The sequence below is a fragment of the Periplaneta americana genome, chromosome 14, assembly GCF_040183065.1.
Source record: "Periplaneta americana isolate PAMFEO1 chromosome 14, P.americana_PAMFEO1_priV1, whole genome shotgun sequence".
Taxonomy (NCBI): domain Eukaryota; kingdom Metazoa; phylum Arthropoda; class Insecta; order Blattodea; family Blattidae; genus Periplaneta; species Periplaneta americana.
In genome coordinates, this window is record NC_091130.1 from 136,205,452 (window position 1) to 136,232,951 (window position 27,500).

The 27,500-nt window shown below is 34.8% G+C and overlaps 1 protein-coding gene across 7 annotated transcripts in view; it reads right to left on the reverse strand.

Moving 5' to 3' along the window:
* LOC138713755 (inactive dipeptidyl peptidase 10-like) overlaps window positions 1–27,500 on the reverse strand; it is an 883,892-nt gene that overhangs the window by 14,334 nt on the left and 842,058 nt on the right. For 6 of the 7 annotated variants that reach the window (XM_069846139.1, XM_069846143.1, XM_069846142.1 and 3 more), the window contains 7 exons: window positions 25,539–25,727; window positions 16,279–16,498; window positions 10,766–10,878; window positions 7,828–8,022; window positions 6,058–6,212; window positions 5,530–5,741; window positions 2,827–2,941 (listed from right to left, as the gene is read on the reverse strand). In XM_069846139.1, the coding sequence (XP_069702240.1) occupies window positions 2,827–2,941; window positions 5,530–5,741; window positions 6,058–6,212; window positions 7,828–8,022; window positions 10,766–10,878; window positions 16,279–16,498; window positions 25,539–25,727 (1,199 nt within the window). The remainder of the gene's footprint in view (window positions 1–2,826; window positions 2,942–5,529; window positions 5,742–6,057; window positions 6,213–7,827; window positions 8,023–10,765; window positions 10,879–16,278; window positions 16,499–25,538; window positions 25,728–27,500) is intronic. The other variant, XM_069846140.1, reaches the window with a different exon arrangement.

The window sequence follows — 27,500 nt, forward strand, 5'->3', positions numbered from 1 at the left end:
AATGATGTTCGAAAAACACAAGACAAAAGAGGTTAAAAAAAAAAACAAAACAAAACGATCTATAACTTGTGATATCATCAACATGGTTATTGTATTGTACCGGTACCTTTTTATGTTGTTGTACTGTAGTACGCAATTGGGTTTTATTCGTTTTTATTCACAGCGCGAAATTTTGTGTTTTCTACATCTGTTAATCCAGACTTTTGCTAATGCAGACAACATTCAACCCAATTGATCTGAATGGATACGAGTCTACTGTACAATATTTTATATTGTTAAAACCAGACCAAAAAATGAAAATAATTAACGAATATACATGGCCAGGTCTTGTTTATCAATTGCAATGCGCTCCACTCAGCCAACTTCCTGAAAATTTTTTGAAAAATATTGATAAAATTATCAGAAGTGTAATCAAGGAAATATTTCCCCTCCCAGATGACATTCCGAATGCCATGCTGTATGCATCGAAGAACGTAAGAGGTCTTGGAATTCTGAGAGCTGAATGGGAAGCCAGTATTCAACACTATAACATCTGTAGGCGACTGGAACACGTGAATGATGCACATCTACATCACATGAGAAATCTAGAAGAGGAGAAGAAAACTCTTTCACGCGCCTGAAGATTGCTCCACACAGCATCACTCCTCAAACTAAAGCAAAACATCTCAGAGAAGTTCTCAGAAAACAATCATTCCAGTCATGATGCCAGCTCCCACATAAAGGCAAATGCCCCAAAGCTAACTCCTGGATCTCCTCTAAAAAGTCTTTCGTCCTCGGAATACATCAATGCCATCAAGATGTCTTGCAACGTCACCGCAGTGAGATCTGTCCCTGGCAGAACCTTCAGTACTACCCGTTGTTGCCATCCCGGCTGCAGCGAGACTGAAACACTTGGCCACGTACTGGGGTTCTGTAAGAAGGGAAAGCTACTGCGTAACAACAGACTCCATCGTACAGCAATTGCCAACCTGCTAAGAAACAGAGGATGGGAAGTACATGAGGAGATTCACTGTGTGTCTGAAGATGATTCTCATAGAAGAGTCGATATAATTGCCATCAATAGAAGAACCCAGACAGCGATGGTCTTAGACCCTACGATTTGCTTTGAACGAGACACAAATCAAGCACTGCAAATAAATGATGACAAGCGAGCTAAATATGTACCTTGTCTTCCATACCTCAGTGAAAAATATGGCATTTCGCTTTACAACTGGGATGTTACAGGCTTACTATTTGGAGCAAGAGGTTGTTTACCAAAATTTACATGTAATATCCTTAAATCCTTTCAAATTCCCTTTTATGAGGTTCAGAAGATTGTAATGGAAATTCTGAAGGCCTCTCTTCAAATTCTACACTATCATCTATATGTTAACACGTAAATTTTTGTTTTAATGTACAAATCGAATCATGATTTTGCTTGTTTCATTTCCCTTTATCTTTTATGTTTGTTAATTCCGGATCCCAGTGGTCAACTTCACTTGAGGACGGATGATTTGAAATAAATCTTAGTAGTAGTAAAGCACATAGGACGAATTAGTTTTTAATATAGACTAAGCTATATATACATACTGTATCATTCAAGCTGAATTTGTTAAATTGATTATTGCTTTGGAAGGAGGATATAGGTATGGAATGCCCTTTAACGAAGGTAATATTTCCAGAGTGACATCTTGAAATATGCCTCTAAAACCAATATAATATATCAGCAAAATATAATTTGTTTATAATAAAAAAAATTCTTTTAAGTGAAACTAAAAAATATAGAATTTTTAAGAACTACTACTACTACTACTACTATAGTGGGTTACCGTACTTTACGACGCTTTATCAACTGCTGTGGTTATCTAGAGTCTGAATGATATGAAAGTAATAATGCCAGAGAAATGAGTCCAGGGTCAAGAGCCGAAAGATGCTCTTAATGGGTTGAGGGAAAACCACGGAAAAAACCTCAACCAGGTAACTTGTCTCAACCAGGATTTGAACCTGGGCCCACTCGTTTCACGGTCAGGCATACTAACTGTTACTCCACAGCGGTGGACGGTATTTTTTTTTTAGTAGGTTATTTTACGACGCTTTATCAACATCTATGTTATTTAGCTTCTGAATGAGATGAAGGTGATAATGCTGGTGAAATGAGTCCGGGGTCCAACACCGAAAGTTACCCAGCATTTGCTCATATTGGGTTGAGGGAAAACCCCGGAAAAAACCTCAACCAGGTAACTTTCCCCAACCGGGAATTGAACCCGGGCCACCTGGTTTCACAGCCAGATGTGCTAACCGTTACTTCACAGGTGTGGACTCGGTATTTTTAAGAAAAATTTCAAGATTTTATAAAACAGTTTTTATGGCTACACAATATTAATTATGTCGAACATAATTAGTTTATTTTGTTGGATGTGCACGATGGAGGAAACTTAAGCTTAAGTCACATCTTGTTCGTACTGAATTTTGATGTCTGTATGGGATAAATAAAAAGTAACAATTACACTAAAAAATAAACCAAAAATTTATTGAACATTGATTGTTTTCCTATACATAATAAGAATTTCACATTTTCACAGGGGCAAATATGAGGCAGACAGTTTCAAAAATCTTATCTGTCCAGTTTCTCCACTTTTACCCCTTGCATCCTGACACTTTCCTTAGTTTAAGTTATTCACAATCAAAGCGTAAGATTCTCTTTCATAACACTTTGTATACTTTTTTTTTTGGCCTCTTCTTCTTCTTAGTGAAGGTCCATAGAAAACAGGCATATACACTTACTGTTCTGTCCTGTAATCTAGCTTCAGCTATCTCGCTATTGCTTGAATGTAAAGAAACTTGTACCTATTTCCCATTCTTCAAAATCCAGTGGACCAAAACAGTCATCTAGAAATGATTCCATAGCCTTGTAGAAATGGTGTTGGACTCCAGAGAAGCTATGACCTTCGTCTGCATACGTCTGTAAATAGAATGGTAATGTTATATTCCATAGATTCTCGTAGTGTTTATAAGTAAATTGAACGTTAATGTAAACCATGTAACTGAAGACAAATGCTTGCATATGAATTGACATTTATAAAATTGTCTGATTCTCATAGTTCAATGGGCATCATTGTTTGTACGTGGTAGGATCAATAACATCAGGAACTATAGTTATTTTATTGTCCTGTAATTATCTCGTATTGGCATACTCTGGACATAATCATCATTACTGATGTTAAAATATCTTTCAAGTGTTCTTAATGAATTTAATGATCTTAACTACTTCACAATGATAGCGTAACTTTCATTTGAGAATGTTTATGTAAAAGGGTAATTTAAATGCAACCTGATACCAATATGTTACCATAATAATCAGTGGCGGCTCGTGCACTTGTGGATTGGGGGAGCTGCAGTAAATTTTGGTACATACAAATTTCACTTCTTGATATCATTACTAATAAGTATAGGACAAAAATAAGTGCACTACATATCGAAAAATCAAAACTTCCTGACTTAGTTGGGCGATCTCTGTGGCATCATATGCCATAACCGCTTATATAAAAAACTATTACCATCGATTTCAGTCTGAATTTCATATCAGCAGACACTTAACATGCAATCTACCAGTTCATCCTGAATTGTTTTAGAACTACGGTACCTTTAAACAGTGGCATGTTCCAAATGATTTTTGAGAGGCTCGTTTAGATTACTAACGAACTGTAGCAACCCACGAAATACACCAGGGTTCTTTGAATCGTTTTTTCATCTGTCCCCTAAGGGGAAGTTCATATTGGCCACAAAATCAATATTTTTAAAATAATTTCACGATTTTTTCTCATTTCTTGATTATGTTTGAGAATGTTTGTTCTGTTCGCTTCACTTAGTTGCGCAGCAATATTAGTTTTGCCTAACATAGCCAATGGAACAACATTTTTCAGGTGAGACAGCGAAGACTCGTGCTTTTTAATTTTTAGGGACAAATGTCCCTAAATCTGTCACACCACTCCTAGTCTATGCAGTATCACCACCGAAGAGGAGGCAAGGAAAACAAAATACAGAATTATTTTGTTCACATCCACGTAACCACAAATTCTTAGCGTAAATTTCATTGTTATACTTCCTTACATACTGTATATGCACTATTTCGGCTGGATATAGGGCCTATACATAATAAGGCAAAAGAGAATATTAATTTCGTTATATTAACTCGATAAGATTCTACAACAATAAGTATGTGAAGAGAAAATAAAAATTTTGTCATTAAGTTTCAAGGGAATAGAGAATCCCTTTGACGTAGCATTACAATAGCGGTGTGGGAATGGAGGAAAGATCTTCCCTTGTCGCCTGGCTCTGCAAGCCACTGCAGCGAAATATGGGTTTTAAACAGCGGCAGTTTCCCCTCTGCTTCCCTTTACCTCTCTACCCCCTGACCATGCAAGACACACTCTCTATGATCTGTCCCACCCTGCAGATCCCAAGACGACTTTGAATGCAGTGTCAGTTCCAGTACAGTCGACACGCAAAAAGATTATGCATAAGATAATAATACATATTCCCGGCCAGATGAAATATAAAGCAATTTACTAATAAAAGCTGTAACAATTCTTCTACAAATTAAAATAAATATTATTTTTATTTTCCTGTCAAAGCAGGGAGTGCTGCAGCTCCGCAGCTCTTATGGACGAGCCACCCCTGATAATAATAAATCTAATGTGTTCACTGTGCAATTATTTTTAAACCTAAAGATGACGATCTGTGATCAAAAACATTAGTTGGATTGTATTAAAAAATTACATCGTACTTAATTTGATACATTAATAAAATATAAGTTCAGTGACTGATTACTAGTTATTTATTGTTACAATATATCAAAGAGATAAGCTATCATTGTTATTTTATTACTACTTTTTATTTTTTATTCAATGGGTCCAATTATTACTTCAGCCGATTCATCCCTGATAATAATGCAGTAATCATTATTATTATTATTATTATTATTATTATTATTATTATTATTATTATTATTACCATCTCTTGTTTAAATATGTATTTTAATATTATTCTCGCTAATTTTTATTATGTATTTTAATATTATTCTCGCTAACTTTTATATCATTTTGTTATTTATTAATTTACTTGATTCCATCCTTTCATTTTCAAATACAATTACTTTTAATCTCATTAACTTATGCTATGTAGTTTAGTCATCCATTTTATCCCGTCCATTCAATGTCATTATTGTCGTATTATAATCTTGTATATCTTTGTAATACTATTTCATATGATTCCATTCTTCATTTATGATTCCATTATTTAATTTGTAATTATCATTTTAATTAATTGCCATTAATCTAATTATTTCTTTGTACTTTTATTGTAAATTATTGCTAATGTTTTTGTTATATTGTTTGTGCTGAACTGTACTTGGCCTCTGGCTGTTGTACAGCACATTAAATATAAGTAAATGAATAAAAATAAATAAATAAATAAAATTATTATTATTATTATTATTATTATTATTATTATTATTATTATAGTGAATCAACTTTGACCAATGTACCTTACCTGGTGTCGAAAGAGGACTCCCTGATCTGTGAGGGCTCTGACCAGCATCATACTCTGCTGGTAATGTACTGTGTGGTCAGCCGTCCCATGTATTAACAGGAAGAGTTTACTACGCAGATTTCCAGCACGTTTAGTGACATCTGCATTTTCATAACCTCTGTAGTTGTCTGTGACATTGGGTGTTCCCATATATCTCTCTGTGTACACCGAGTCTATGAAAATATTAAAACATAAGACAGTAAGAACAATTTTAAGTACCGGTACCTATTTCACAGAAAATAAAACAACATATAACATTTCCACATCTGTTTGGGATCATGTTCTATTCGTTAACATTTAAGTTTCAGTATCTATTCAATAATAAATATTCAATATATAAATATCTATCATTTCATTAATAATAATCATTCTTGAATAGTGGGACAAAATATGTTTAAAATAGCAAGTATGATAACTACTTGATCCTGGAGAACAACATTCATGAACAACACAAGCCAGAATAAAAAAAGAAATACATTATATACCCACCATAATGAGCCCAGCTAGTGATGGGGGCAACAGAGATACCACATCGGAAAATTTCTTTATCTTGTGATAAGATCATCGCTGCTGCAAAACCTCCATAGCTCCAGCCCCAGACTGCAATTCTTTCCTTGTCCACGAACTTGAGGCCCCGCAAGTATCTACATACAAGGAGGCATTGCAGAAATTACCAGTGAAACTTCTTTCAGGATAGAGGAAAATGGAAGGAAATAATATATGTAGCCTATGTAAACGCAACAAATAATATTGAGTATCTGTACTATCATAATGAGTCCAATGATGTCCAACATTTTGGAGTCGATTCTTTGATTTCATATTAACGAAAAACTTATGATTAGTGACAGGATATCTGTGACGTGTCATATTTTCTTTTTGAACTCTGTTTTCATATTGAAGTTAAAGTTAATATATGCATTACCTATATATTCGTTTATTTATCTATCTATTTATTCATTATTTATTTATTATTATATAGAAAGATTCAAGAAAATACAGAAGAACCTCTATTATCCGTGGTAATGAAGGGGGTGGGCTGAACAGTTAATCGAAAAAATCGGATAATCCGTGCCATAGAAGACTTTCATAAATTAAGTGTTGCATAATTCAGTTTCATAAATTTCTCCGTGGTCATGTGTTTTAACACATTAGGTAGTGGATCAGAAGTTTTAAGTATAATAGCTCTGTTGGAAAGAGTGGGTGAAGAAAGAATAATGCTGAAACTGATCAGGAAGAGAAAAAGAAATTGACTGGGTCACTGGCTGAGAAGAAACTGCCTACTGGAGGATTCACTGGAAGGAATGGTGAACGGGAGAAGATTTCGTGGCAGGAGAAGATATCAAATAATAGAAGGCATTAAGTATGGATCATATACGGAGACTAAGAGGAAGGCAGAAAATAGGAAAGACTGGAGAATGCTGGGTTTGCAGCAACAGAACATTATGAATGAATGAATTAATGACCGGTTTCTAAGGGTCAAGGAAACTTCCTATGATGGATTTCTGTGGAAAGATAGGAAAAGTATAGGTCTCATGTTATAGATTGAAGTAATTTATACACTTTATCCTTGTTTTTTTATTAAATCTCGCACAGTTGTAACTCCAATCTCGTATTCCGATGTGAGATGAACCACAGTTCCTCTTTTCCAAAACCACTCAATTATATGCACTTCTCTTCGATACTTAGCACAACATGTATTCTTTTGGCACTTCTAAAAGACGTTTTGCAGAGAAATTAAAGAGGTCACTCGAATAGTAGATCATAATGTATAAGGGCAAAGGCTTTTAATATCACTCATTATAAAAAAAATACGTGCTAATGTATTGTGCAGTACTCAATATTTTTTCTGCAACGAAAAAAAAGGAGAGAATGACAGACGGATAATCCAACAATCTGTTAATAGGGTGACGGTTAATTGGAGTTCTACTGTAAAATTAATTTGTATTAATATTATATCAGATTCACATTTTTTTGAAAAACAAATGAACAACTCTTAAACGCCCATTCCCATATGATAGACTTTTTACTGTACATAATATTCCTTGATTTTCATGCTGTACCTAACCATGATGCTTGTTGATTGCAGGAAACTTACTCTGCGTGTTATATCTAAGTAGGTAGACATTGGCTTTCTCCTATATCGATGGAGCAGTGTATTGAAGCAAATTTTTAAATTTTGGACGAACTGTACTTGTGCTGAACGATGCTAATGGTTTACAAATAATTATATTTAGTTCAATTTAAAAATAAATTACTTACTTGGTAACAGCAATTTGATCTTCAATTTCAACACTGCCCAGTCTGTAATGCAGCTCATGAAGGAGACGATCGCCTTGGTAACCAGAACCTCGTCCATCTATTTGAGCTACTATGAAGTTACGATTACTCGCTAAATATGTTCCCCAGTCTACAGACCATTGCTCCGAAACGAGTTGGGATCCTGGCGCTCCGCACCTGAATGTTAATGCAAAGTTGCAAGTTAGTACAAATATTTTAATCATAAAATATGACAAAATAATCAGACATCATTTATCGACAAATAAGTAATTACATTTTAACATATGGTACAGTATAAACAGAAGAAGTGTACTAATTATAATACGATCATCATCATCGTCCTTGCAGGTATTAGGGCTAGTGGCCTGTTACGGTCTCCATCCATCTTTTCAGAGGGCGTCCCAAAGATCGTCTTCCATGTGGTATATAGCGGAGAATTTTCCTTCAGAGTCTGGAACGGTCCATCCTATTGATATGGTTAAGCCATTTTCGTCTTAATTAAAGGTATGTTAAATTAACAAACGAAATAAAAAAAAAAAAAAATTGTACCAAAATGACTTAGTATACACGCAGAAAGGGAGTGGAATCTCCCTCAAACAAAATTATTGTGGATTAGAGTTGGGTCGATTCGTGAACGAATCGTTCATTCGAACGACTAATAATAAAGAATCGTAAGAATCGATTCGTGGTATCAACGAATCGTCGTTCAAAAGAATCATAACGAATCGTCGTTCAAACGAATCGTAACGAATCGTCATTCAAAAGAATATGAAGGAATCGGCATGGTATCGTAACCCACGATTCTATTCGTTGTTTGATGTAACCTGTCAACGGACATTTCCGAACCGTGTCGAATGCTCCCGAGCGAGAGTGAAATCAAAATATGTACTGCATTTGTTAAGTATGGAAAATAATGAACACAAACCTGAAATTTGCATAGTTAAATAGAGATGTAATGCAAAAAATGTACTTCATAATAAGGTTCAGTTGATAAATTATAATTTAGAGACATTATCTTGGGTAATTTTGTACACTAATGGAGTTCATACTGAATGGTTCCAGCCAATGAGAAAGAGACAATCGAATGTCTCGCCTCTTATGCCATCTATGAGAGAGATGTAGAACGTTTTTGTTCTAAGCGTGGTTTGCAAAGGAAAGTGTCTTGCGACGATTCAAAAGCATAGTTGGAATCGCAGACTGGGAAGAATCGTGAACTCGTTGACGATTCAAAAGAATAGTTGGAATCGCAGACTGAGAAGAATCGTGAACGAATCGTTAGAATCGTGTTGCCCAACTCTATTGTGGATATGACACAACTCTAAATATTACCATAGTATAGCATATACAGTCACGAAGCTCAATACGTAGTAAATATGCATCCATAAGTAGTTGCTAACCACTAGGATCGTTAATATCGCCTCATTACAGACAATGCGAAATAGTAACTGCACAGTCTATTGTTCATAGCACCCTCACAACTCAAGCTTCGTATGTGATTTTATACAACGAGGTACCAGCAGACACTTATAGCAATAATAACATAAGGAAGCATCCATATAATATGTTTGAATAGTCACTTTATTTTCCTTATAACTAATGCATATTAAAATATCAATAGAGAAACAGTAATGACATATAATGAAGTTACGTAACTCCTTGGTAATTAATAAAAAAAACAGTAGCAGGGAATATCACAGGTATATCCTTGTCCGATTACTTAATTAATTATAACTTCATTTTAAATATAAGCATTCCACTAATATAACTCGAAGTGCTCGTAGTTTGACTTACATCTGATTCCTAACCTAAATATTCTGGTACTGTTTACCGATACCGGTATCTTTCTCTAACTCATTTCTCTCAATAATATATTTTCTTAAATTTTATTTTATTTTATTTTTTTTTTGTAAAAATAATACGATACAGACTGAAGTTTGCCGAAATGAGCATGAGCTCATATTCGGGTGATTGTACCAAATAATTTTATGCGCTTATCTAGTTGCACAAATGCGTCAGATTTGATAATTTTTTTACCTACCGGTACTTGAGTAATAAAGACGGGTATATTAATGAAACTGATTATCAGTACCGGTACATACATATGACATGTTTAACTACAAAACTCACATTCTACACTTTTGGGTAAAATGAGTTTCTGAAGTATTCTTGTTCTATATTATGATCTCCATGCAAATCAAGTATATTGTACAGAAAAAAATAACATTTTCCCATATTGGGTGAGTCGCTCAGCACACAAAAATGGCTCAATCCACAAAATTTGCACATTGAGTTTATTGCTTTAAAGAGCTTCTCATATTGTTCTCTTCAAAGTCTAAATCGGCCTAATCATCATTCCCAGTTTTTCCATAAGATTTCAGCACAATTTTCGTTTGTGTATCTCATTTCGCTCACTGTTACAAAGAAGTAAGGTCAAAATATAATTTTGTAGGTTAGGCCATTTGTGCGCCGAGCGTCCAAAATATGTATGATAAAAGTTGGATGTAGTAGCAAAACTAACATTCTCCAAGTTGCAAAAATCTTATTCTCCTCCTGGCCAATAGGAAGCTGCCACTAGGTCAAGGGATGATTATTTTTGGTAGGTACCGGTAACAAAAGTAACATTCTCCAAATAAGTAAAGTTCAAAAGTCTCATTCACCAAATCTTCTGTTGCAAAAGTTATGTTCTTCAATATTTAAAGTTACTTTTCAACATTTTAATGGCTTAACATTTTTTTTCCCATGTTATTAAACCATTTTTATGACACATTTTATATGGAAATTACGAAATAAGTCAAATTTGACTTCTGTTTTCATTTGTTTAAGTTTTTTGTTGAGTACTAAAATTTGAAAGCTTGGAGCATGTGCCTTTCGCAGTTAGATCCTTAATATCTAATAAATTAAACTGTAATCTTATACTCACACGTGTAATATGAGAGGAAAAGTCATTTCTTCATCCTCTCTCAGTCCTGGCGGTAGATGTAATCGCACCTGAGCATGGTATCCTCCGTCCACTTGTACCTTAATAGTTTTCACCTAACAAGAATAACAAATTGTTGTTACGACATTTTAACTACCGATATGTATAACTTTTATAAAACCATTAGCTATGAATCTTTTAGAAACTATACTACCTGGGAGTAATATTTAATGTAATGTAATCGAATCATTAAATACAGAAAGGTGACATATTCACTTTCATAAATTTTACAGGAGACATAAAAAACTGTTTTATGCTCGACCATGCCGAAATGTAGTAATTATACACCTGGTAGCAGCCATTTAATGAACCTCATTAAAGTACACCTATTCATTAAAGTTCAGGTGTTCCACCAATCAGAAAATACCATTGTAGCAAAATGAAAGCGCAAGTATCTATTATTCTCGGATATGCAATCGAAAGACAACAATAAATCAATAAATCACCTATATTTGAAATAAAGTCAGTTCTGTTACTATAATAATTAGCGTTAGTTGTAAATAATATTCAAATAAATTCAATTTGTCATCTCGTTTTTCAATGTCAAGGTCAATGTCGACATCTGTTTCTCGGAAAAAATCAATACTTTCGCGTCTGCGCACATCTCACAATTTACGAGGTATTGCACAAGGTCAGTTCCGCTCCTCAGTCAGATAAGAATAATATGAATACTTATGAATAATTCCAAGTTAGAAATATGGTCGAGCATAAAAAGTCGTATGAAACTTGACAATAATGGTAATTAAGACGCTCGTATGAAAATTATGAAACTCGCGCTCGTTTCATAAACATACTCGCCTCTTAATTACTATCATTATTGACTCGTTGCATAATGTACTATTACACATTTCATACCTATTATTACAAGTCGTGTTCTTAAAGTAAGTTCCAAAAGGGTAAGGGTAGTAAGTAAATGGAAAGATATTTACAAACCATTTTTGTTGCATTGTATTCCCCACACTTCAATTACTTCTCAACATAATCTCTACCATTATTGAGGCATTTATCGAGTCGTGGCACAAGTCTTTCTATCTATCCCCTCATTGTAGAAATCGCCCGCCTGCGATGCGAACCACTCTTGAGGTCCAGGAACTTCTTGAGGTGCAGGAAGAGATGAAAGTCGCTTGGAGCCAAATCCGGGCTGTAGGGGGAATGGTCAATTTGTTCCCAGCCAAATTTCGAGATGAGGTTTTGGATGACATAAGCTGTGTGTGGCCGAGCATTGTCATGAAGCAACACAACTCCGTCGGTCAGCATTCCACGTCTCTTCTTCTGAATTGCGCGAGGGAGCTTCTTCAAGGTCTGACAATAGGTTTCTCTATTAATGGTTTCACACCTAGGCAAGAATTCTATGAGTAGGACTCCTTTTCTGTCCCAAAAAACAGTGCACATGATCTTGCGTGTTGACATGGTTTGTTTGAATTTGTTTTTCCTTGGCGATGCAGTGTGCCTCCATTCCATGGACTGCTGCTTCGATTCAGGTGTCATGTGAGACACCCAAGTCTCGTCACCTGTCACGATATGGTCAAGAAACTCATCGCCTTGCTCACTGTAACGTGTGAGAAGGCTCAATGCACTGGAAGCTCGTTTGGTTTTGTGTTCCTCGGTGAGCATCTTGGGTACCCATCGTGAGCACAATTTTCGATATCATAATCGATCTGTCACAATTTTGTAGAGAACACTCCGCGACATTTGTGGAAAATTCAAGGAAAGAGAAGAAATTGTGAACCTCCTGTCGTCATGAATTTTTTCATCGACAGCACACACCAAATCATCATTGATAAAAGATAGCCGACCGGTACGCTGCTCATCATGCACAGAGGCACGGCCCTCGTTGAACTTCCTTACCCATCTCCTGACCATTCCATCATTAATGGCATCATCACCATACACCTCACAAAGTTGACGATGAATGTCAACTGGTTTGATGTTTCTCGCATTCAAGAAACGGATAACAGATCGCATCTCACAGTCGGCGGGGTGCTCGATCACTTTAAACATTTCAACTGATCACAACTAATCACACACACGGACTGAAGCTCTGAAACTGCATGCACAGCTTGTCTGAGGACTGAAGAAGAAAACACGCATGTGCAAAATAACGATTGCAGCGATGCGACGACTATAATTGAAAACGGAACTTACTTTAAGAACGCGCCTCGTATGAAGTGGAGACAGTATGTTTGATATGATGTATTGTAGAAATAAAAGAATTGTAATGCTACAGAGTGATTCTGAAGAAATCTATACTAATAATAAATCTATAGCCAAAATTTTTCTGGTAATTTTCGATTTTCCAAAAATAATTGGTGTTAACATGTATAATTAACCATCCTCAAACTGAAAATCGCTTTTTTGAAATTTTTGTTTGTATGTCTGTCTGTCTGTCTGTCTGGATGTTTGTTACCTTTTCACGCGATAATGGCTGAACCGATTTATATGAAAATTGGAATATAAATTAAGTTCATTGTAACTTAGATTTTAGGCTATATGGCATTCAAAATACATTATTTAAAAGGGGGATTATAAGGGGGCCTGAATTAAATAAATCGAAATATCTCGTTTATTACTGATTTTCATGAAAAATGTTACATAATAAATTTTCTTTAAAAATAATTTCCGATAAGTTTTATTCTATACAAAATTTTGATAGGGCTTATATTTAATGAGATAAATGAGTTTTAAACTTACAATAACAACGCCATCTAAGGCGCTGTACTGAAATAAAAACAAATGACTTCGCCTATAAGGGGCCTTGGACAACAACAATCGAAAGCTATTAAACATAGCCTACAGAGAATGTTTCTGTGTTTGTATGAAGTAATATCGGAAGCTAATTAATTGTTTAATTATTATTTCACCATTGGAAAGTGTAGTTTCTCTAGATGGACATAATTCTACAATGTATTACAGTAACTTCTGAAACATATAACAAGTAATATAAAGTATACACATTAAAACTAAGTAATAATAATAATAATAATATTTATTTCATTCCAAAGACTGTACAATGCAGCATAGGAAGATGTCATGTTAAGAAAAAACATTTAAATACCAGAAAAAGATTTACATGTAAGCAATATGTTCATAAGTTACATACCGGTACAAGGAAATAATCACATTTTATAATATCGTATAGGCAATTCTCCTTAAAAGGTATACAGCTATATAGAGTTAGAATACTTGCCAATATTATATAGTGACAAGTCTATTAATTTATTTTTAATTTCATTCTTAAAAAGCCTCAAGGTTAAATGTCTAACATTGTCGGGTAAAACATTATATAACTTTTTACAAATCTCTACAAAGCTGCTATTAGTAGTAGTGTAGTAGTGATATGTCAATCTTCATTAAAGTATGGTTGCATGTAATAACAATTAAGAAACATGTTAGAGGAATTGCACCAAATGATTGCTCTCTGGACCAAAATGACCGCATTTTAATACAGTGGACACTGGTTAATTCGACATTCGATAATTCGAATTATTGGGCAATTCGAATAAAAGTACAATCCCCTTGAAACTCCTATTTAAAATAACGTAAAAAACTTACGTTTAATTCGATGTTTTGAAGCCACCATTTGGATAATTCGAAGGAACAATTTAATTTTTTCATTATGAAAAAAAGTATTCTGAATTTTATAAAAGTCGAAATATGGTTCGTGTACATCTCAGTTAAAATTTCCAAGAATCCATCTTCTAGTTTCCGCATTCCTAGTTGCTTATTGTTGAAGTTCCGTTAGACTGTGACTACTGGCAAACGAACTCTACCTTTGTATCTTCAGGTAGACACCCACCCCTCCCTCATCGCCCAAGAACTGGAAATAACTAAGTACAGTACCCTCCCTTACTTTCACAGTACGTGCAGTACAAAATTCAGTGAACTTAAAACCTTCAGTTGATAGGAATGTTTCAGTGACTCGTTTTATGTACAATGCAAAACGTGGAGTGTACACCAGTTTTTCTAGTGATAGATTTATGCTTTTATTTTCTACTGATTGTTTGTCTTGTACTCAAGTGCTTTAAACACTGTGTCACGCTACTAGGACTGCACTTTTTATGGATAAAATATGGAAATTAAAAGGGTGAGTTGCATTGCATGGTAATTATAGTATTTGTATGAAATAAATTTATTTCAGGGCACACTATTTTGCAAAATAAAGTGTTTTTTTGTTAATTCGAAGTTTCGATAATTCGAAGTTTTTTGCATTCCCCTTTGAGTTCGAATTAAAAAGTGTCCACTGTAATTTAAATACAATTTAAATTAAGTAACATAATAAACGATTTATCCTTCTATCAAACACGAATGTTCCCTGGATCAAACGTCCTATTTTAATTACCAGGTATGTAATTACTTTATATTTATTTCTAACAGGTGCAGCGGAGCGCACGGGTATGGCTAGTAGTAAATATTTTACAAGAAAGTAATATGGACTATTCTGTGTAAAAAAACGTTTATATAAATACTAGCCATACTCGTGCGCTCCGCTGCACCCGTTAGAAATAAATATGAAGTAATTACATAATTAAAATAGGACATTTGATCCAGGGAACATTCGTGTTTGATAGCAAGATAAATCGTTTATTATGTTACTTAATTTAAATTGTATTAAACAAATTAAAATGCGATCATTTTGATCCAGAGACCACTCATTTGGTCACAAAAATTATTTTAGGAAATACAGGAAACGAATGCCTATCAAGTTTTCTGTGCATAAGAAGCTAGTTTAATCTTATCTGTCCTCGATTCACTCAGAAGTTACTGTAATAACATTATAGCATTATGTCCATCTAGAGAAACTACACTTTCCAATGGTGAATTAATAATTAATTATACAAATCGGTTAATTTAGCTTCCGCTATTACTTCATACAAACACAGAAACATTCTCTGTAGGCTATGTTTCATAGCTTTCGAGTGTTGTTGTCCAAGGTCCCTTATAGACGAAGTCATTTGTTTTTTTATTTCATTACACCGCCTTAGATGGTGTTGTTATTGTAATTTTGAAAACTCATTTATCTCATTAAATATCAGTCCTATCAAAATTTTGCATAGAATAAAACTTATCGGAAATTATTTTTAAAGAAACTTTTGTTACGTAATATTTTTCATGAAAATTAATAAGGGAGATATTTCGATTTAATTCAAACCCCCTTATAACCCCCCTTTTAAATAATGTATTTTGAATGCCATATAGCCTAAATCCTAAGTTACAACGAACTTAATTTATATTCTAATTTTCATCGAAATCCGTTGAGCCATTATCACGTGAAAAGGTAACAAACATCCAGACAGACAGACATACAAACAAAAATTTAAAAAAAGCGATTTTCGGTTTCAGGATGGTTAATTATACATGTTAACACCAATTATTTTTGGAAAATCGAAAATTACCAGAACAATTTCGGCTACAGATTTATTATTAGTATAGATAGATGTACCAATGTGAAGTATTACCTGAGGTGAGGCCATGACTGCAAGACGGTCCCTGAGGGCTGGCTGCGTGTCCAGCACGGCTAGTCTTGTGTTCGTCATCAGGTCCACGAGGGAAGCGCTGGGGGGGTCGGGGCCCAGGCACTCCAGCACGTAGTAGCGGGGACTCAGGCCTGGGCTCAGGTGTGGTGCCACGTACAAGCAAGGCGGCCAAGAGGCCAACTCACTGGCATTGTAATCAGGGCTGGTAGGAAGGGTTATACATTGCTTAAACATACGAGGAGCTGCACATCCCATCCCATCTGATTTCTGCTGGTGTCTGTTGTGTGTTGGAAGCTGGCAAGCTTTCAGTGTAATAGCTCGTACATATTGTTTCTGTGGTTGTGCTCATGTGCAACATGCAATATTTTTTTGTATTCAGAATGTTGATTATATTTTACTCTATCGCAGTTTTTCTAATTCTTGCAATTATTATCAGTTTTGCAGAAAATACAGAGTTGTTATTCAGTGGCATAGCCAGCGGGTGGGCTAAGTGAGCCCAGGCCCACTCAAAAATATTCGAATTTTTGCGTTTTTTTTATCGAAAATACTCAACATTAAAACTAAACCATGGATCCAGAGCAATAATTACAGGCGATAGCATTAAGGCCCATTCACAATGAAAATTAAACATAAACATAACGTAAGCATAAAACCTTGTGTCCATGTTATTTATTGAAAGCATTCTCAATGAATTACATAAGCATAAACTTAATCTTAATCATAAGACGTTAACATGAAAGTCTGCAAACTCCAGACTTTCATGCTTATGTTTATGCGATTTGGAAACAGTACACAAGCGGAAAGCGTGTTTTCACTTTTTGTTTAACATCTCATAGGCTTTGCCTATAGGCAATATTTTGATCTATTGGCCGTGATGATAGCTAGGCGCGCAACATCGAAATCGAAATCGAAAAATCGAAGGAGAATTGGGAGGAAAATTTAAAAGGTACGCAAAACGCGTCCTTGCAAGTGGGTTGGGGGCTGTACAAAACTAAATATGTGAGCTCCAAGCCTGTTGGCCACTAGTCTCACTCCGGGTTACGCTGCTCCCCTGAAGGAGCTCTAGAGAATTTTGAAGGGGAAGCCGAAATTGGACGTAACCTCTTAGGTACCACATACGCGAGGGGGCTGACATTGATCAATTGATCACGGAACGGGGCGAGGAGGAGTTGGCTGGTGTTTGCCGTTAGAATGGCAAGACGCCGTCATCTGTTCTTCGATGACAAAGCATGTGAAGGCCGTCGGAAGAAGCGCCGTGATATCTAATCTGCAATTTGAGAGGTCCCTGTCCTTTCAATTTGCGACTTATTAAGTGACCTCGTATATTTAATAGTCTATTTATATTATCTGAACTAGGGCATACATCGTTTATAATAAGAGTGGAATATGTATGGGGAAGGGCATATAGGTCCGTGGCCCATTTCTTATAGGGCTCATCCCGACATTTGTCTTACGCCTGAGGAAAACCACGGAATACCTTAGGCGAGATGAGTTGTCTCATGTATAAGAGACTAGCCAATTTGGCTATTATGTAGGAGGTGATTGTTGTCATGAGCCTTGTTGAATCGTCTCAATTTTGAGACAAGCCATTTGGCTATATGATGGCTCAATTACGAAGAGGGGGAGAGATGTAATTAGTTGATTAATTTAAGTAATTAGGGAGATTAATGGGGATATGAGTGCAGGTCCGTGGCCCATTTCTTTTAGGGCTCATCCCGACATTTGTCTTAGCGCCTTAGGAAAACCACGGAAAAACCTTAGGCAGGATGAACGCGCAACATGGAATCACAGTCTACTATATACAGTCGAGAAGCTTGAGGTGTTTTTTTGCAAATCTCGTGATAAAGCGCTCCAAGCGGTTAGAAACTAGAAACAATAGACTGCCCATGGTCGACTTTGGACTGTGTCGTATTTCTATCGAGTGCTAGCTCGTTGCGTATTTCACATTGATGCTTGTGAAATGTTCGTTATTGGTTTTAATGAAAATGTTAATGGCTAAAATATAATAATTTGAATAATAATATGGGACAAGGAGGAGACGTTTGTAGTGCTATAAATTGTAGCAACAGTAAGAGAAAGAGGCCAGAGTTATCCTTTTTCCGATTTCCGAAAGATTCGGAAAGGTTCCTGGGTTTCCACAAGAATGCTGTGCAGAAACAAAACTCTTACTTTTTATAGTTCTTTGTGACTGTTAGAATACATTATATCCTTAAATTTCACAATGAAATGTTTCAGTCTAACCGAAAGGACATTAGATACCGGTTAAAGTTCTGTCACTTGGGCTGCTAAATTTCCGGAGAAATAAAGGTTAGGTCTACTTTTTTTTTTTCAGAGGATACATTTTTAATTGTAGCTATTAATTTTGTTATTATTTTTATGTGTTATTTTACTAAAGACGTAGAAAAATTAAGTTTGTTTTAATGAAATTTATTGATCACGTTCTATTTTCAATTCTGGTGGGATTATTATTGCTTAGGCCTACTTTTTTTTTCAAAGGACATGTTTTTAATTATAGCTGTTAATTTTGATGTTATTTTTATTTGTTGCTTTACTAGAGACGTAGAAAAAGTCTGTTACAATAAAATTTATTGATCACGTTTTATTTTCAATTCTGGTCTGATTATTATTGCTTAACCTCACCCCACTTTGTTAACTACGTAAGCCTACACTACAAGTACCGGTACACGTAAGTTACTCCATTAATTCACATTTCCATTATTATTGTTGTAAAGGGAAATGCAAATTAATATTTATTGGTTTCATAGTTAATTATCGCTATCATCTTGAATGAGTGAAGCTATTATAGTAAATTTCAGTTCGTTTTGCACAAACAAAAATTATATTAACTTATTTCTTGCAGGTATATTCGAGTTTATGGTGGAATTTAATATACTTCATTAAAATAATAAATTAAATTTATGCATTTAATATTTCAATAATGGAAGGAAGGTGTTAATTTTTCCAAAAGAACACGACAACGAAAGTGTAACATATTTTGTCGTCTGCTAGGAGAGAGATCTGCGATGCTGAAGCGATAGTAGCGATCCTAGTGGTGGGCAACTGCCCATGTTTGCATTTTTACTACATATTGAGCTTCGCGACTGTATATAGTAGACTGTGATGGAATTATATGACGAAAAATTGATTATTTTACATCTCTGTTTCTTTGATTTCAAGTATTGAAAGCCATATACTGATGCCATTGTAGTTATTAGAAACATAAATTGAATAGCTACATCATCAGTCATTGTGCAATTCTCCATTTTTATGTAATAGATTCTGTAGTTTTGTTGATTCGGTATGTTTGTTTCCACACACGTGTTATGTTTACGTTATGTTTAATTTTCATTGTGAATGGGCCTTGGCTACTTAAGTTTGTGGCATATGTTTATGTGCTTATGTTAATGTTTACGTTGTGTTTAATTTTCATTGTGAATGAGCCTTTAAGGTAAGAAGTCAGAAACTCGTTCATTTCTTCAAGAGCCAATTTAACTGTGTTGGGTTGGGCCTAAAAACTTGTCCGGCATCGATAAAAAGAAGGAAACTGTGGAGGCTACTGGATTGTTACATCAGCTAGAAAAATTTGACACCTTATTTTATTTGGTATGTTTAGACGATATTCTTGCTCTTGCAAATTCCTTATCGGAAGCAGGGGCGATTTCTCAGGGCATGCTATGCTTGCTGCGCAAGCTCAATATTTTCGTAGAATGTGTATTTCTCAAAATGGCGTTACGTACATTAAAATTTATTTTGATTTTTGGAATACTGTATAGGCGTAATACCATCCGCAGGTTGCACACCGCAAGTATCGCAACGTTTGCTCGTTTCTCGGAGCTACAGGAAAGACGTAGAAACAGCGAGAATATGATGCGCGCGCAAGTGCCTTCCTCCTTAGTCCGTCCTAGGCGCACATGCTTCTGTTGCGTTTGTTTGAAGCTTCAAAAATGCTTATGTATTAAGATCTTAAAGTAGGTTATGACAACGAAATAAAAAGGAAAAAGGTATGGTTCACGGAATATCATTTAAATAACGGAAAGTAAATTTCCGGTTAATGTTCACCAAAGCACTAAGTACATAATTATGACCGCGTTGCAGTTTTATTTGTGGCCTAGACAAAATACCTAGCCTTTCATGGGGGGGGGGAAAAAAAAAAAAAACTTTTAGGGGCCATGAAATTATTCACCGCTGTAATTATATTACCGTCTATCAATATTACGAAACAAAAACTGCCATAAAGGCCATGACCGACTAGAAACATCGATACCAAAGAGATAAATCCATTTGGCCATGATGAAACAAAAGAAAATGCGAGAGAGATTTTAGTTCGAGATAAAATGGACACACAATTTTGATGACCATACTGTTATTAACTGGAGATCGCTTGTAAGATCTGTCTTAATCTTCTATATAGAAATGTCGTCCAAGCAAATTGGTGGTCCAGGGAAAAATCATTGCAATAGATGGGAGTAACAGTGGTGCTATCTCTCAGAAATGTTCAGAACGAAGGAGGTAGAGAGAAAAAGATAAAAATTTCTCCTTCTAACAACACCACAGACCAAAATCATGTTTTTATGTTGGCAACATTGTATATGTAGTTAAATTTGGTGGTAAATGTAACGGCACAGTTCAAACCTGCCGTGGTAATTCTCCAGTATAGCGCTAGCCTGATATAGTCCCAAGACAATTCAACCGCTGAAGAAGATGGGAGAGCTACTCATCGAAAGCTTGGAATCAACAATCTCACTCACCCAGCTGAGAATCCGAGAAAAATTAATCAATAGAAATTATAATTTTCGCCTTAGATTTACTATGCAAAACTTCAAGAATTGCAAGAATTCTTCATTTTTATTTGTTTCATGTGTTTTAATATGTATCAATGTGTGAATTATGTCAAATATAGCCTACAGGCAAGCTGCTGCAAATGTACTTTGAAATCAATGCCGTTTACAGCTTACTATTCTACATAAATGTGAGCATAGGCTTCTAGGTTTAAATTAACAGCTCATGTTGCACTTTTGTCATTTTCTTTTTTGAAGTAAAATTCTCATAATTCAATAAATTAAACTCATAATATTTCTTCGAAATAAAACTGTCAAAGTAAATATAAATGTCAGAATATTTTTATGGAAATAAAAATTATATTAACAAGGTGATCTTACTCTTTGTGGAATAGGTAAATCACAGTTCTGTGTTTTTTTTATTTTATTTTTTATTATTAACTTGTGCGAAGGAGAGATCCAAAGGCTTGCACTGTAGTCTGAGGCTTATTGTGCTTACCACTACTACTGGTACTGTTTTTTTTTTACAGAACGTGTTGTAACACAAATTGAAAGAGAGGGGTAGAAGAAGAGTAATATTTTTTTCTAATGATTATTTATCAGAATATTTTTATCTTTAATGAAGAATAAAATTCCTAACCAATGGTAATAGGCTACATATTTCTTTATCTTTTTTTTTTTTTTTTTTAATAATTTACACCATACTCTTTTTTAAATCACTACAGTACCTCACAGTTTGTTTGATTGTTAGTCTGTTACATATAATATATGCTAACAAAATAAAAATAACGTATAAAGTACAGGTAATATTAATTTTAACTTAATTATGATCACGGTCATTATAATATTTTCATAATTTCAGTTGAAAAAAATTATTTAAAAAATAATAATAGACCAGTAAAATAATGAAACTTATATTAATATTTTAAAATTCACATTTGCTGCTAAAAATAAGAATTATGGCCACTTTAAAAACGTAACCAGATATATGTTAAAAATAATATTTACCTCTTTAGGAGCTTATTAGGTAATTACCTTCATTTGTTTATGAACACACGAATTGAATGTTAACAAAATAAAATAACGTATTTCGTACAGGTGATATTAATTTTAACTTAATTATGATTATGGTCATTATAATATTTACATAATTTCAGTTGAAAAAAAATTATTTAAAAAATAATAATAGACCACTAAAATAATGAAACTTATATTAATATTTTAAAATTCACATTTGCTGCTAAACATAAGAATTATGGTCACCTTAAAAACATAACCAGATATATGTTAAAGATAATATTTACTGTACCTCTTTAGGAGCTTATTAGGTAATTACCTTCATTTGTTTATGAACACACTTACGAATTTAATTTTTTCTACTGTTTTTGCAAATGATAAATAAAATTTTGCAATTTGTGCATATAATACAAGTGATATGAAATACTGTGAATATTGCTTAAAGCAAAAGAAGCTAAATGCATTAAGCAATTCTTTGCATAAAGCTGTCCTTTATATGCTTTGCTTGTAAAAGTTGCATGGTGATTAAACTCACCTTACAGACAACAACACATAAATTTCCAGTCAGAAGATAACGACTGGCCTGATAAGTAATGAACAGAAAATTTAACACAATTTATATTTAATACAAAGTGAGTCCAGTCAGACAAAATTCAGCTCCTCATATGTAACTCTAAAGACATTGAACCAATTCAAGCATACAGGGGCATTAGTAGGTTATGTGCAGACTTAGCATTTTAGTTACCATATTTTACGTTCAAAGATGGTTTTGTACGGCATGTTTTGCATGTATTCTGCCTTTTGTCTTTGTCATCCCTTGTTCTCCTTGTTCTCGTTGTATTTCTCTTGTTTTTCTGTCTTTCCCTTTTTTGTATTCTCTTCATTTTCCTTTTATTTCAGTGTCTTCTCCTTGTCGTTCCTTTATTCTCCTTGTCGTTCCCTTGTTCTCCTTGTCGTTCCCTTGTTCTCCTTGTCTTTCCCTTGTTCTCCTTGTTTTTCCCTTGTTCTCCTTGTCTTTCCCTTGTTCTCATTGTCTTTCCCTTGTTCTCCTTGTCGTCCCCTTGTTCTCCTTGTCTTTCCCTTGTTCTCCTTGTCGTTCCCTTGTTCTCGTTACATTCCCTTTGTTCACTTTGTCGTCTCCTTGTCTTTCCCTTTTTCTCCTTGTATTCCCCTCATTTTCCTTGCGTCCACAATGTAGATTATGGTTCAACTTTCCCTATTAGCCTACTAATACCCCTGTAAGTTAAAGTTGTTGATATTTTTGTGTCACAAATTAATATGTTTATTAAATTTATCAGTTTATTGAGTAACTGTCCATTTTGTTTTACAATACAGTCTTCAAAATTGAGAGGAAAGTACCGGTACTTGAAATATTAAACTCTTTGAAGCAAAGACGAGTTACAATAGGACTATATATAAATAAATCTAGCCTGTTTCATCCATTAAGGGCCATGGCCTCCTGCCTACGGAGGGACTAGCTTAACTTTCACTCCTTAGGTGAGCGAGTCCTAGAGAGCTTATAGGACTATATACAGAGTGTTAAAAAAGTGTAGAATATTACAGATGCCTCAAACTAGCAAGCTGTCTTGTTCGCGCAGGCGCATAGAGCACTTCTCCCCTACCACTGTCCGCCTACTGCTGTGCACTGTGGACTAGAACGGTACAGCTCAGTTCTAATAACAGTTGAGAAGGCTGCATAGGGAGGGTACATCTTGAATACACTGTCAAGCGGTCAACTTTTCAGATAATATGACTATACCTGGGTATCGGAGCCTAGGTGGGCCCCCTCCATTAGCTCTACTACTTCCCCTCTCCAGGCAGCTTCCTAGTTTGAGGCATCTGTACTCATAACTTCTTAAATTTCAATTTTACAAAAAAAAAAAAAAAAGTTTTATACAAAGATTGTTTGAGATAAACTATACAATATGGTACCAGTGTTCTAAAAAAGTTGGTTATTCAGGCATAGGTACAGGATGTGGCAGTAAACTTCATTTTTTTAATGGCATCCTATATTAAAAATTATATATCCCAAATCTTCATTAAATTTTACGTATGAATGTGTAGAAATTTTTACCCATTCACTCGTTTTGTGTCTTTTAACTATTTATTAAACTTGTTTCGTGGACTTGAAATTTCAGAGTGGGTGTGGCTAGGGGGTGAGAGGGTGAAATCTAATATGCAATTAAGTCTGTTTTCAAACTTCCCCCTCAACATCTAAATTGACGTGTTTTTTTTTGGTTAATTAAATTAAATTAAAATTAGATAGCTATTTAGACTGGGAAGTTTTAAAATGAAAGAGCCCTTATGACGAATTTTCTAACAGTGGTAATAAATTTTCCACAAACTGAACAGTGTGCCCCATTTTCTACTTCCGAAAATAAATAGGTCTAAACAATTTCCAACATAGGATTCAATTACATCAAGAAAAATCTTTATGGCTTCACCAGTAGGATGGATAAACATGAGTATAATACTCGGAATAAAGAAAAACTGGACATACCATTTTGTAGACTATCCAAAGTTAAAAGTAGTCCTAACATGTTGGGCTGTAGGATGTTCAACATGTTACCACAGGAAGCACAGGAAGTGTCACTTGACATATTCAAAGTCAAAGTGAAAACGTGGCTTCTTAGAAACCCATTCTATTCTGTACAAGAATATTTTGAATCAGAAAATTAAGCTGTATATATTTTTTAGGTTTCTTTCTCTGAATTGTATTATTATTTTGTAATATATTAGGAAATTTTCATAAATTAAGTTAATTCTTGTTTTATTGTATATAAACGGAGCAAATCAAATAATATTTGTGATCAGTGTTTTACAATTTTCATCTAGATATTAGCCTATTTTTGATAATTTTGACTCTCAATTGTAAACTCTAAGGTGTATTTGTGATCATTTTGTTTTATGTTTAGTGTTGTAATAGAATAATTTTCATTTTTGCACTATAATTTCACAATGTCATTAGCTTTTGCTATAACGACAGCTAATAAATACTATACTATACTACTATACTATACTATACTATACTATACTATACTACTATACTAATTTAAATTCTGAGCGTTGTTTGATATCAGTCGTGTTAGACATACTGACTCACAAAGTCCTGTTTATATACAATATTGATTGATTACGCATTTTAGTTCACTTTTTAAGTACTGCAATCGACGTTTCTCAATCATTGACTCTAGTGAGATAAGAAAAGTCATTAGCCCCTAGAAGTTAGGTACTGGTACCGAGAGCAATGCATCCGAGTGAATGCACTTAGTGCACATGAATGCCCATCTCTGCTCTAACCAGATGACTCCAAGTAAGTCCGGTATGAGATACATTATTCAGTTTTGCAAATAAATAATTATTTAATGATTGTCACTTTCCTTTCAACTTTGTTTCAAGTTACATTCCGATCAATTACCAGGGATATATGGCACAAGGTATTCTCACCTGATGTCGCCACTCATCACTGTGCTGTGAGGCAGCTCCAGCCCATGGTGAGGTGGACCTTGAGATGGCTCCAGTGGGGGACACGTGAGACATTCCATCTCCCGGGTATCTGGAGAACTTATATTCAGGTCATCTGTTTTGTAAAGATGTCTTTCCCCTGGTTTATGTTCGGGTGCTGCTACAAAATAACTGGAAAACAAATCACAGTTACATAAGAAATGTAAGATTTTTTTTCCCTCTTTGTTATATATTCCACACTTTCTGAAGTCGAAATTGCGATAGAAAATCTGAAAAAGTACAAGTCTCCAGATATCGATCAAATTCCAGGGGAATTAATACAAGAGGGTGGAAGCGCATTATCTAACGAAATTTATAACCTTGTACTTGCTATTTGGGAAAGGAAATTGTACCAGAGAAATGGAAGGAGTCCATAATCGTACCTATCTTTAAGAAGGGGGACAAGACTAACAAAATTTTGTCCAGTATTCTTTTGAGAAGATTAACTCCATATGTAGATGAAATTATTGGGGATAATCAGTGTGGTTTTAGGCGTAACTGATCAACTATTGATCAGATATTTTGTATTCGACAGATAATGGAGAAAAAATGGGAGTATAAGGGTATAGTGCATCAATTATTCATAGATTTCAAAAAAGGCATATGACTTGGTTAAGAGAGAAGTTTTATATGATATTCTTATTGAATTTGGTATTCCCAAAAAACTAGTTCGATTAATTACAATCTGTCTTAGTGAAACGTACAGCAGAGTCCGTATAGGTCAGTTTCTGTCAGATGCGTTTCCAATTCACTGTGGGCTAAAGCAAAGAGATGCACTATCACCTTTACTTTTTAACTTTGCTCTAGAGTATGCCATTAGGAAAGTCCAGGATAACAGAGGGGTTTGGAATTGAACGGGTTACATCAGCTGCTTGTCTATGCGGATGACGTGAATATGTTAGGAGAAAATCCACAAACGATTAGGGAAAACGCGGAAATTCTACTTGAAGCAAGTAAAGAGATAGGTTTGGAAGTAAATCCCGAAAAGATAAAGTATATTATTATGTTTCGTGACGAGAATATTGTACGAAATGGAAATATAAAAATAGGAAATTTATTCTTTGAAGAGGTGGCAAATTCAAATATCTTGGAGCAACAGTAACAAATATAAATGATACTCGGGAGGAAATTAAACACAGAATAAATATGGGAAATGCCTGTTATTATTCGATTGAGAAGCATTTATCATCCAGTCTGCTGTCAAAAAATCTGAAAGTTAGAATTTATAAAACAGTTATATTGTCGGTTGTTCTTTATGGTTGTGAAACTTGGACTCTCACTTTGAGAAAGGAACATAGGTTAAGGGTGTTTGAGAATAAGGTGCTTAGGAAAATATTTGAGGCTAAAAGGGATGAAGTTACAGAAGAATGGAGAAAGTTACACAACACAGAACTGCACGCATTGTATTCTTCACCTGACATAATTAGGAACATTAAATCCAGACGTTTGAGATGGGCAGGGCATGTAGCACGTATGGGCGAATCCAGAAATGCATACAGAGTGTTAATTGGGAGGCCGGAGGGACAAAGACCTTTGGGGAGGCCGAGACGTAGATGGGAAGATAATATTAAAATGGATTTGAGAGAGGTAGGATATGATGATAGAGACTGGATTGATCTTGCTCAGGATAGGGACCTATGGCGGGCTTATGTGAGGGCGGCAATGAACCTTCGGGTTCCTTAAAAGCCAGTAAGTAAGTAAGTAAGTATGTAAGTTTGTTATATATTTTATTTACAATTTCATATCAAAAGATCTTTTGAATTCAATATTTTCTAACTTTAATAAAGAAAAGAATTCAGATAAGTTTAGGGAGGCAGTGCTCCCATTCCCCCCCCCCCCCCATAACTCCGCCTATGCTCACTCTGTAGAAAAAATAGGAATATAACGATAGTGTAGTGGTAGATA